The 12,749-nt window shown below is 23.8% G+C and overlaps 2 protein-coding genes and 3 non-coding genes across 6 annotated transcripts; 4 read left to right on the forward strand and 1 right to left on the reverse strand.

Annotated features, from left to right (window-relative positions):
• Positions 1-4,909: 4,909 nt before the first annotated feature.
• Positions 4,910-9,256, forward strand: LOC122713860 (hepatic leukemia factor). 2 transcript variants are annotated; one of them, XM_043934668.1, is made up of 6 exons: positions 4,910-4,945; positions 5,516-5,935; positions 6,504-6,614; positions 8,026-8,262; positions 8,570-8,751; positions 8,888-9,256. In XM_043934668.1, the coding sequence occupies exons 2-6, from the start codon at positions 5,869-5,871 to the stop codon at positions 9,095-9,097; spliced, it is 807 nt and encodes a 268-aa protein (XP_043790603.1). In that variant the 5' UTR covers positions 4,910-4,945; positions 5,516-5,868; the 3' UTR covers positions 9,098-9,256. The 2 variants fall into 2 exon arrangements, with proteins under 2 accessions (XP_043790603.1, XP_043790602.1); XM_043934667.1 differs by lacking the exon at positions 4,910-4,945 and adding an exon at positions 4,999-5,119.
• Positions 7,047-7,118, forward strand: Trnah-gug. Its single transcript has one exon. It is a non-coding gene; the product is annotated as a tRNA-His (tRNA).
• Trnar-ccu lies at positions 7,699-7,771 on the reverse strand. The gene has a single exon. It is a non-coding gene; the product is annotated as a tRNA-Arg (tRNA).
• On the forward strand, positions 8,373-8,445 carry Trnam-cau. Its single transcript has one exon. It is a non-coding gene; the product is annotated as a tRNA-Met (tRNA).
• A 1,151-nt stretch (positions 9,257-10,407) lies between the features above and the next one.
• LOC122713885 (E3 ubiquitin-protein ligase RNF181-like) lies at positions 10,408-11,973 on the forward strand. The gene is made up of 4 exons (XM_043934698.1): positions 10,408-10,508; positions 10,866-11,245; positions 11,350-11,488; positions 11,602-11,973. The coding sequence occupies exons 2-4, from the start codon at positions 11,118-11,120 to the stop codon at positions 11,650-11,652; spliced, it is 318 nt and encodes a 105-aa protein (XP_043790633.1). The 5' UTR covers positions 10,408-10,508; positions 10,866-11,117; the 3' UTR covers positions 11,653-11,973.
• Positions 11,974-12,749: the final 776 nt, after the last annotated feature.

Genomic DNA, 12,749 nt, shown 5'->3' on the forward strand with positions numbered 1-12,749 from the left:
GGAGGAGCATTTGATCACTGGAGGGAGAACCGTATGAGTAAAATATTAATAAAAACCGAACAATGTCTGTTCATACACGGAAGCTTTTATTTTAATATCAATATCGCGTCGCAAATCATTGATAAATTATCATCTCGATAATGGTATTTAACATATTTATGCATTACTTTTCTTAATGACATTTCTTCACTTAAGCATTTAAATATGATATAAAAAAAAGAATCAAATAATATATATTTAATAGAAAAATAAATATTTTAAAATTCTTACATTGATAATTAATATACAAAATAGTACAAAATAATAATCATTAAAATAAATATAAATGTATAAAATAAAAAATATTCTGATTAAAAAAAAAATTTTCTTAGTTTTTGTAGGAAAAAATTGAATAATTGAAGATTCAAATAATTTAAATTTTTATTTTTATCGAAAAAAAAATGTTTCCAATATTTGTCTTAAGTAGCTACGAAGATATGAACAAGTATTATAAAATTTCTTGAAATCTTTTAAAAAAAATCAATTTTCTATAAAATATGAAGTATGATAAAATATACTTACAGTTATCTGATTTTTGACCGATGTTTTATTATTAATTTTTTTAGATATATATGAAAAAATTATGAGATTATTTGTATAGAGAAATAATTTCTTTTGAAAAAATTATTATGGAATTAAGAATTAATTTTCAAAAGTAGATAACACAAGATTTAGAATTTCGAGAGATATCTTGGATTTTTTCATTATCCATCTTTAAAATTTCGCATAGATATTAATTGTTATTTCACATCCGACAAAAATTCCAAACTTACTGGCCAAGAATTATCTAGACGAGGATAAGAACTGTGGTAAGCCATAATTTACCATAGTCTGGGAACCGAAAGGCTGCATACTTCTTTTATATTTTCCAAGATCAAATAATCTAAATCATTAAGTTTTGACTATTTTATAATACTTTTTAATGGAAGAGCTTTTGTATAAAATTGTAAAAGAAACAACATACATATAGTGATTGCAAAAAATATTTCAAATTTTTGTAATTATATGAAAATATTATTTAATATTATTATAATACAAAATAAATGTTATAATAAATACAAATACTAATTATTTTTAGTATTTTTTATTATATATTATTATTATCATGAAATTATTACATTCATAAATCATACAATCATATCTGTAATAATTTCATTTTTTGTAATCATTACAATATTATATATATAACATTACAATTACTATATATATATACGTATAATATCATAATATTATGATAAAATTTTTTATGAAAAAAATTTTCAAAGTTCCTAAAACTATTTTGATATAAAAAGTTTAGTTTTCTAATATCTTTTTTCTATATATTTACAAATCTTGCATTTTGGTTCACAAGATAATAGGTAGAATACTAAATCCACGTTGATTTAAAAAGAAAAAGAAAAAAATGGAAATCAGGATAACCGAAAGGAAGAAGAGCAAAAGCTGCCACGTTAATCTTTCATCGCAGGCGAATACTTCCCGCACAAAGGAAGCGTAAACGAAGTAAATGAAAACGGAAGCCTGCTAATCGGCACACACCTGACACGAAACATGTACTAAAAGGAACGCAGAGCATGGAACCAGTGGTGAATCGAGCAAAGAAAAGTTTAATCGCGTCTTTTGCGAACAAAGAGGGGCGTCCTCGTGACGACTTGATGAGATAACTTTCCTCTGGAAACAACGAGCGTCACGAATACTATATGACTGGTGTGCGAGGGTGAAAGAGGAATCGGTGCCTTCTAAGCGAAGATGGTAAACGGTGGATGAAATTAAGGGTTAGACACGCGACCCATTCGCCATGATGTCGCTTCTAGGTGTACAACACACGAAATTGTGCGTGATCCTTGCTTCGTATTCATCACTTAAGAACACAGAGAATTTTGTTCGGGAAAAACGATGAAAAATACTTGTTGAAGCTTCTTCATTTCAGTCGTTTATATTTTGAATTCCGAATATGAAGATTTATGATCTGTTCAATTTCTTTTGATAATTAAGTTTTAATTGATAAAAGTATTGAATTGATTTCATATAATTTTTTATTAACTATTATATACATATGTAACAACATTTGTATACAAATGTCATGTACTACATTTATGGACTTTGGATTTTATGAGATAATTTTAGATAAAGTTTATAATTTGCTAAAATCATATTGATACATCTTTATTTCTTTTTTTTATAAAAAAATATTCAAAATGATTCAGATATGCATTATAAAATAATCATAAAATTCTGAAATAAGTGTTATGCTGTTCCATGAGATGTTTCTCATTTCATAGCTAGCTTTTTCAAGAATTTCTCTTTTTCATTTTGAAGTAACAATATCTTTAAATCTTTCTCTTCTTTTAATAACAAAAACTTTCGATATGAAAGTTACATGATGTCAGCAACGTCATGTAACTAGGTATAATTTAGCATAATTTAGTATCCTGACCAATCATAGCAGTCTATATCATTCTCTTTATATATAAATCGTCATAAAACTATTAACTTTTTTTCAATGATTTAAACATTTAATTTACATAAGCAATATATAGAATTTCTATCTATCAATACTATAAATAAAAGTTTCACAATCTCGTTAAAAATCAAAAATACATTTCATATATCATACTCTCTCTTCACAATTACGCGATCGAGTTTGTTCTACATTCCACAACATCATACTTATCATATTTTATGCTTTATGGCTTAACAACTTTCTTAAAAAATTCTTTCGAAGAAGAAGATGTAAAGAAATTAAGGAAAAATATGTTTGAAAGCGGAAACACTTCAATATCAAAAGAAGTAAGAGGACGTGAGAAATGAGAGAAATGTAATGGTGGCAGGAAGATATGGTCGAAATGTGTAATCTGTCGTTTCCAGGCGATTACGCGGATTAGCTGGAGGTCATGCGGTGTCATGGGAAACTTAAGGGGCGCTCAGGAGGTCACATGACGTGATGTCACGTTACTCGTTGGTCGCGGACAGGTGTTTGAGTTCGCACGAGCAAGAGACCAAGCGAGCAAGAGGCGCGTGGGCGTTCGCTATCGCGAATCCAAGCGGCATAATGATAACGAGCGGTCGACAAAGAACGGAGTTCATGTCAGGACAGATCTCGTTGATTATTTTTGCTTCTCCGGGAAAATGGCTTGATGAACAATCATTTTTATCGATACCATTATGGGTAATTATGGTAACAGTAAATTTTTATAAAACCATACGTTTCTTCGTTGATTATATAAAAATAACAAGAGATTAAATTTTGAAGAACATGGTGATGGAATATTCTTCTCTTGGAAAATTTAATCTATGTACGATTATTTCTTAATAAGTTTAGTTGTACTTAATTCAATATCTTCGATTCTACGAGATATGTTTAAAAAATAAGATCTTTAAAAAAATATATTTTTGAAATAATAATTTGAAGATTTTGAATTTTGAAGAGAAAATAATAAAGTTTTTAATGAATAACTCTGTTGTAAATAAATTTCACGTATAATACTTCTTCTTAAATTGAAATCAATTTAATTTTTTCGATAAATTTAGCGGACATGGTCAATCCAAAATACATTTTTAGGAAAAATAGAAAATATAACTGAAAATAACTTTTTCATAAAAAAAGATCTCAATAATACATATGTGTGCGTGTGTGTGTATAATCCTTTAAAAATATTAAATATATAGTAATTAAAGAAATTATGTAGATTGAATGGTAAAATCAATAGAAATAATAGTTAAATAATAGTCTAAAAGTGGGTGAAAATGATTCATTTTGTTTCTTAGGTACACCTGGCAAACTTGTGAAATGTTGAAGCTAAATTGTTGTTCCTAAGACACCTGTACTGAGGCTTCGTGAGATTACGGCCACATGGCAATAGGCGCATCACCCTTCAACGCTAAATTAGATATTACGATAACAAATGGCGTTATTTAACCCGCGGTGCGCCCCCCGAGTTAAATTTGAACAGGCAATATAATCCACCCTGCTTGTCCCCTTTTTTCGCGAAAACGAAAACGACACGCTATCTCGTAAATCACCGTCGCACCTTCAATCTTCTTTTGTGCAATTATATTACTATTTTTACTTATAGTCAAAGAAAGAAGTAAGATTTAAGACTGAAAACTTGAAAAAATGTAGAATTAAATCATTATTTATTATTTAAAAAACTAATAATTTGATGGAGAGAAAATAGACATTTTTTTTATGCTCTTTTTTTTTCAGAAAAAATTAATTATCAAAAAATTCAATCTTTTTATGAATTATTCTTGCATTAATATTTCTTGAATCTTTTGTGTTAAAAATTATTAGTTAATATTTATATTAATTTAATATTTATATTGACTGATAAATAATTAGGAATTATTTGATGATGAACTTATTATTAATAATATTTTTTGATCGTTCTAAATCGATTATGTACTACAATAAATACAGACACGCGAAGGTCAAAGGACCTATACAGCTAATTCCTGCGGAAAACAATCGATCTTTTGACCATTAATTGCTATTCACGATGGGATTGCAACATTGATGAGGTTGAATAGTAACAATTTTAAGCTCTGAGTCGGATTCATCAATGTTGCAAATTCTCCATTTGATATTGTCTTGCGTTGTCGTGTAATTTACTTCATAATAATTATCGACGCATTAAACATTCGTAGGTAACATGAATGTGTCAGCTGCCAATTGTCCCAGAGACATTAGAAACGTAGTCGAATCCTATCTATTGTATTAGCATAGTGTGTTATTGCCTCGGTATGTATATGTACTTACATGAATACATAAGATAGAAGTAATTGAATACTGTAAAATAATTTGTTAATTGAAAACAATTTATAATATTTGAAAATACTATAATAACATATACATATCAAAATTTAAAGTTTTAAAAAATCAAAATTGTTTTAGAAAAACAATTTGAAGGTTAAGTTTATTTCTTTTAAAATAATCTATGATAATTTGCATATGAATTAATCAAGAAAAAATATTTAATGTTACGAAGATATATAATTATCAAATCTTGTTGAATTATATCTAAGGATTATATAAGAAACTATGTATGAATGACAAAATATTTATCGATAAACATTAAAAAAAGTATGAATATCTATCTTTTGTCTTTTTCTTTATATAATTTATTTATTATTCTTTTCAATATTTATATATATTACATAACATTATATAATTTTTTTATTATTATATATTTATATTATTCTATATCTCATTTTGAGGTTAAGCATTGGAACAACTTCAATTAAATTTTTCTTTATATATTTATCATTGTTTTATAACACATTGTAAATTTATTGATTCATAAAATTATTTTAATAATAATAATATATCAAAAATATGTTACCAATTTAATTTATGTTACTATTTTATTTCAAGAATAATTTTTTAATGTATTTATAATGTTTCGATATGAAATAATTGTAATGTACTTTTATCACATTTTTATTCATATATTGAATATTTTTTACATTTTTTTTACAGAAAAGGATTTCATCTATATATTAATTCAAGCCACGCAATGAAAAATATAATTACAGGAAAAAGAGTTAAAAACATGTTTCGTAAAGTTTGTCAGTAACAACTTTCAACGCGACACCGATGTTAATCTTCCATCATTCAATCATGCAAGATACGAGAAAAGTCCATTATAACAACAGATCTAAAGATTAAGGTCGTGATATGAACGTTAGGCTGAGCCATTATCGGTTGTGCCGTCATCCAGGGATTGGCCGATCAGAGCCAAGCTTTTGCCTTACTTGACCACTTAAAATACCAGTCAACTGTTCACCCCTAATGATTCAGGGGCGGAACAATCGTTTGTTTCTCCAGTGCGCATGTACGGAGAGGCGGAACCACCCTGGTGGCGACGAATTGCACATCCTTTTGGTGAAAAGATATACGGTAATAAAACACGTGATACGAAACGTCAACAGGCTCGACAGGAAGTTGAGGTCGTGACGCGAAAGAAGTTTGATCACGGTGAAATTGAATTTCCTTTGGAAATTGACATTGTTTTCAAAGAAACTATATAATAATTTTTTGAGATAATAATTTTAATCATTATTGATATTGATCTTTGATTTGAATTTTTTAGATATTATTCTATTATTCAAAGTGAATGTGAAAAAAATGAATTTATGAAATGTTAGGGAAGAGTGAAATGTTAGCAAAAAGAAATTAGTAGTTTTTTATTTCATAATGAATGAAAATCATCAAAATCAAATAATTAAGAAGAAACTGAATTCATGTGGATGATAAAAAAAGTATTTTCAATGAACATGAGTACATAAATTATATGTTTTAATTGATTAAGATTGGAGTGTTAGATAGAATGTTTTTAAAATGTATTGAATAATTGAGACATAATTATATTGACACATTGGTGAAGAGAAAATGATTTGACTATATTAAAAAGTGTTGCACATAGTTCTTTTAGTGTTTATGGAGTTTGAAACTATTTCTTTTAAAGGAATGAGCTCCCACGCGCATGCAAGAACAATCTGTAGCGGAAGCGCAGTGACAAGTGCGGTTTCTGCATTACATTTCTTAAAAAGTTATAGTCTATTCACGCCGACCTCAGGTATTTTTTTCAAATTTTTAATAGATTTAATTTATATCTTTAATTTATACTTTGTTTGTGTAAAATTAAATTATTTTTGACGAATTAAAAATATATTTTCACTTTTAGTGATAATTTATATGAAAACTTAAAATGAAAACTTTTCTTATTAATAAAATTATTTATTTTTTATTTGTTAGTACTCTTTAGTTTGTAATTAACAAAATATGCATATTCATTAAATTTATCTAAATTTTTATATAAAAATTCCATAATGTGTTTATTATATTATATTTTTTTCAGTTGGAATTTTATTTCAAAGCACTTAATAATAATTAATATATATAGGAATATATATCATATTTATAAATGAATATGAACTTATGAAATATAAAATAAGAATATGAAGTATGATCTTATGCAATTTCGAATTGATTCACAACTCCTCAGATAGCCGTGATCGTCTAGTGGTTAGGACCCTACGTTGTGGCCGTAGTAACCCAGGTTCGAATCCTGGTCACGGCAATGTGCCAAGACACATTGTCACGGTAGAGGTTTTATTTTTTTTTCTTTCTTCAATATTTAACTCTTATTTATTCTAGTTCTTACTTATTTATTATTTAATTAACTTAATAAATTATTTTTTTCAATCAGTTTTATTTAATTCATGATTTATTCTTATATTTTAATTTTTCTTTTTTTTTGTAGAATATTTTTTTAAATATATTATTTATATCATTGATATAATGAAAAAAATAATTACAAGAAAATAAAAATTTATTTCAATAAAGATAATATTTATGAGATTTGTTATAACTTGCTAACTAATTAATAATAAAGAAAATGATTAATAGAAATGCACAATATTATTTATTTAAAATTTGTATATAAATTCAATAATCATTACTAATATTATAATCTAAAATGAAATAAAAAAAATTTCTTTTTTTATTTTTAATTAATCCTATAAATGATATAATATTGATATTGAATTTTTATCAATTTTATTTAATTATAAAATTCGTTTTTCTTTTATATATAGTATTAATTAGATAATAAAAAAAAATAATAGAGACATGGAAAGAAAAAAAGTATTTTGTTTTATTACCCCTGGTGGGACTCGAACCCACAATCCCCGGTTTAGGAGACCGATGCCTTATCCATTAGGCCACAGGGGCTGTTGATATTTTGTCTTTTTAAACTAGATAAAATTTGGACTACTATAAATTACATATGTATTAATATTAATTTGTTATTAAAAATAATACTTTTAAAATTAATTGAATTAAATAAACTAAATTTTAATGTTCTTTTAAATTATCAAATATATTTCTTAAATTAAAATTAAAAATTACTATAATTTGCAATACTTGCATTTTATTATTAGATTATAATTTTTTTTAAATTATAATAAATTATATTACTTTTGTAGACTTATGCAGATATGAGCCATATAATTCTAAAGACTACAACTTTGGAAATATCGACATTTTAGAAAGTTCAAATACACCAGATATAGCAATTGGCCGGACATCATCGCCATTAACACCCTCATCTTTGTCAACATTTTCACTTCCAGGATCTCTACTTCAACCACCGTTTTTATCTACAATTCCACCTTTAATGCAATCTATAAATGTGCCTCCGACGTTTTCTAATAGTAATACAAGTAAGTTGATACTTTTTAAAATTATTTTATTTATGAAAAAAATATGTTAAAATATAATTATTATAAATTATTAAATATTTATATGTTATTATCAAAATATCTTATCAACTGCCTCGGTAGCGCAGTAGGCAGCGCGTAAGTCTCATAATCTTAAGGTCGTGAGTTCGATCCTCACCCGGGGCAAATTTGTTTTTTGTATTTCTTTTTAATAGATTTATTAGTTGTTAAATATTTAATATTATTCTTATTTTTATCAATATATCAGTTTCAAAAGTCATGATTAATGAAATATATCTCAATAAAACAGGTAACATGGTAAGTCGTCATTTTTTGAGTGCGAATAGCATCACAAACATTCATAAACGACCTAGAAGCGAAAAGAAACCAATACCAGATGATCAAAAAGACGAAAAATATTATGAGAGACGTAAACGTAATAACCAAGCTGCAAAGAAATCTCGAGATGCTCGGAAAATTAGAGAAGATAATGTGAGTAGAAATTTAATTATATTTAGACTACAACTATAATAATACTTAAAAGTTCCATTTTATGATAAAAATATTTAATGTAACAAATTATTTAAAAAAAAAAAATTAAATTTATATAATTAAAATTTTATTCTAGATTGCATTGCGAGCAACTATATTAGAGCATGAAAACGCAATTTTAAGGGCGCAAGTAATAACTCTTCGTGAAGAAGCGCAATGCCTTCGGCATATGTTGATTAAACAGCAAACATCACCATTACAATCTATTAATCGGTCGATTTCTTCGATAACACCTGTTACATTATCACCTCCTCATTCAACGGCAACTTTAGATTGCCAAATTTGAAGTATACTATTAACAAAAAAACGTCATAGCTGACATTTTTGGCAATCAAATAAATATTTTTTAATAATTATATAGGAAAACATACTATATTCATAAAGTGATGTTAAATTATTTAGATTGTTGTGTTAAATTTTTTTAAATTTTATTAAATTTACATATAGACAATATATATATTATTTGAAAGCACACAAAAAAATTTTATTTTTTGTCAATTTAACTAAATAATTCAATTATTGATTTTAAAATTTAAATAAAAACTTTAATTCATATCTTTTAAAACAAAAAACAAATATAATATAGTTTCATTACTTATTTAGATTAAATAGGATAGATTATGTAAATAGTTATAATAGTATCATTTTATAACTGTTGAGAAATGAAAATTTATTCATTATAAATAAAATAGCTTCATTGTTATATAATAATTACTTAATAGAACACGTTAGCTATGTTATATAAATGTTTTTAGTAAACAAGTAACTTATATGTATAAATATAAAAATTTCAATTTTAAATTATTGAGCAATTATTATTCAATTCCTATACAATAAATTGCGAACAGCGCAAAAAGATTTATTTGAACAGAATTTGAAAATGATTAAAATTTAATAATTAACATAATAATTTTCTATTCATTTAATAAATATTTTAAAATATTTTATATAAATTTCGATTTTATAGTTTAAAATTTTTATTGTGTAGGCTATCCTGTATAGTTACTAATCTTTTTGAAAATAATAAAGAAAAATAATGTTAAAATGAAAATTTATAAAAATATAATAAATATTCAAATCGTTACGAAAAATTCATTAAAATTGTATATTTGATTATTTGATATATATTTTTATTTGTATATTTATTTTATTTTGTAATATAAAAATTATTTTCTTGACTTTGATGGTATATATATTATATAAAAAATGATTGCAAATTTATTTTGATATTTTTAATATAATGATATTTTAATTTATAAATTAAACAGATTATTGTAATTTATATGTACATTTACATACATTAATATTCAATTTTAATAAAATTGCAATATCTTTTGTTTATTTGTAATAAAATTTTAATTGAAAAAACATTTTTAAATTAATTAAAAATTTACATATTATTTGATTTATTGTAAATTTAATTAGATTTAATGAAATGATATTAATAAATTTAAAAGTTATGAAAAATTATATATTTAAAATTTAATAAAATATAAAATTAAATGAAAATTTTTTTTTTTTTTTTGAAGATCTATAATAACATATCTTTAATTTTACTTAGTCATTGATTATAATTTGGTAACATATGTACTAAACAAAAAATCCAATTAGATTGAATCTATTGCTTTGTAGCAAATCTTTGTACTAAAAGAGACAGTAGACATCCTAATTATTTATCATTTTACTAGTTTTATAATGTAAGTTGAACTAAGATTTTATTGAGAATTTAATTTTTTATAACATATTTATGTACATAAATAAGAATTTTGTATATATTTTTATATTTCTAGACATTTTCAATAAGAAAATCACTGAATAAAATTTTAACTTTTTAACCTATTAGATAAATATAATTATATTGTTATAAATAATTTAATATTATAATGCATTTTCATTACATTAAATAATTATCAATAATAATTTTAATAAAAAAGAAATTCACAATATATTTATTTTTAATACATAATTGCGTTTCATATATAAGTTAATTTCTGTTGGTCAACCTGTTTACTATTATGCGTGAATTTATATAGTATTTTATTTGATGTATGCAGACGTTTGAAGAGAAGATCGATATAATTGAAGCAGACAATATTTCATTGTTTATGTCACGGGGACTTTTCTGTGACTTCCTCGAATTTCTTTTGTGTTATATTAAAAGCATTAACTCAAGCATTAATTTCACTATTTAAACGAGTGGGATTCTCAGAATTAATTCATTGATTATTAATATTTATTCAAATATTTATAATTATTTATAATTATATTATAAATTTATAATTATTTAAACTCTCAATATCGAAAAAATGCCGCATGCAGGCTTAGTAACTATAATTCTTGGAGTCACTGTAGCTACAGTTTTATATTTTATGTTTGGAAATAATAAACAAAGAAATGATCAATATTATGAACATGGTTATGAGTCTTATCCAGAGTGAGTATTATAAATATATAATATAATAAATATATATAAAATATAACTATATAAGTCAATTCTATCTAACTGAATAAAAAATATCTTTTTTTCTATAATAATAGACAATCCAGCATGTCAAGAGATTCCGATGAATGTCCAATATGTTTACTTCCACTGGCATATAAAATTAATTATATTTTACAACCTTGTAGACATAAATTTCATAAAAGATGTATTGAAAAATGGGGACATGAAGCTGAGGTAAGTAACATAAATGAGATAATATTATTATAAATAGATTTAATGATTATAGCTTTTTTAATTTTCTCAAAAACATAATCCAAATTTAAAGTATAATTGATGTTATCTTACAGTCTCAAGCATTGTGTCCACTCTGCAGATCTCCATTTGCTCAAATTAGATAGATTTACATAAGACTGTCAAATTTAATATAAAACAAAAATTTATTGATTAATACAATATTTTTTGTACTTTGTTGAAATTAAGATGTATTTGTTAAACATCAAATTTTCAAAACTACAAATAAATTTTTAATAGATAGTTGTATAATTGTCTTGTATAATTAAGACAAAAAAAAATTCTATTGGAAAAGTAGAATAATTGAAATGAAAAAAAATTGAAATGAAAAAAAATATTATTTTCTATAAAAACATATGCGAGATGAAAGTTTTGTTACTTCTTTGTATTGATAACAAAAGAATGACAGTAAAGTTTCTTGCCCTGTTTTTTCAATATTATATATATACAGGGTTATATACGTTATGTCTGGTGCTGTAATTTATTCACATACAGTTAATATAATAATAGTTATATAACAGTTAATATAATAGTTAATATAATTATAATTACATATATACATTTTTAAAATATAAAATAAATATATAAAGAACAATAGAAATATAATGTACAATACAGTTTAAAATTATTGTTTGAAACTTAACAAAATTAAAAAAAACTTTTCTTTAAAACTTAACTTAAATAAAAAAAAATGAATGAAAAAAAAAGAAATTAAATATGAAATTTATGATTTAATCTTAATTTTGACTTAAAATATGAACATTTCATAAATGAATCTTTTTTGTATTTTTGTAACTAATTTATATAAGACAGTGTTCATAAAATTATATATATTTAAATATAAGATTTTTACTCTATATTTCTATTAAATATTTCTATTATTCTGTCTATTAAAATATAACATTATAGCCCTGTAAACATATATTGTTACTTTTTTCTATTATATAAAAAATGAACAAAAGAATAAGAATCATATTATTATTTATTATAAATTCTGATAAAATATTGCTTTCTATAATATTTTAGTATATTGATTAATTATAATATATATATTATATGAAGAAGTTTTTATTAATTTAATAATTGTTTTATTTGATATTCTTGACATCTAGTTATATTATCTAAATAATTTTATAATTTATCATTTTTTATATTACATAAACAATATTATATATAATATAAGTAATTGAAATTATTTTTAATA

This window comes from Apis laboriosa, unplaced genomic scaffold (assembly GCF_014066325.1).
Source record: "Apis laboriosa isolate Shangri-la unplaced genomic scaffold, ASM1406632v1 scaffold26_cov146, whole genome shotgun sequence".
NCBI lineage: Eukaryota > Metazoa > Arthropoda > Insecta > Hymenoptera > Apidae > Apis > Apis laboriosa.

Bases quoted from the DNA above. Each gene is read 5' to 3' on its own strand.
- LOC122713860 (XM_043934668.1), top strand. From the start codon at position 5,869: ATGTACGGAGAGGCGGAACCACCCTGGTGGCGACGAATTGCACATCCT. The intron at 8,263-8,569 runs GTAAGTTGATAC...TCAATAAAACAG, and splicing joins GTTTTCTAATAGTAATACAA to GTAACATGGTAAGTCGTCAT. The intron at 8,752-8,887 runs GTGAGTAGAAAT...ATTTTATTCTAG, and splicing joins GGAAAATTAGAGAAGATAAT to ATTGCATTGCGAGCAACTAT.
- LOC122713885 (XM_043934698.1), top strand. From the start codon at position 11,118: ATGCCGCATGCAGGCTTAGTAACTATAATTCTTGGAGTCACTGTAGCT. The intron at 11,246-11,349 runs GTGAGTATTATA...CTATAATAATAG, and splicing joins GGTTATGAGTCTTATCCAGA to ACAATCCAGCATGTCAAGAG. The intron at 11,489-11,601 runs GTAAGTAACATA...GTTATCTTACAG, and splicing joins AATGGGGACATGAAGCTGAG to TCTCAAGCATTGTGTCCACT.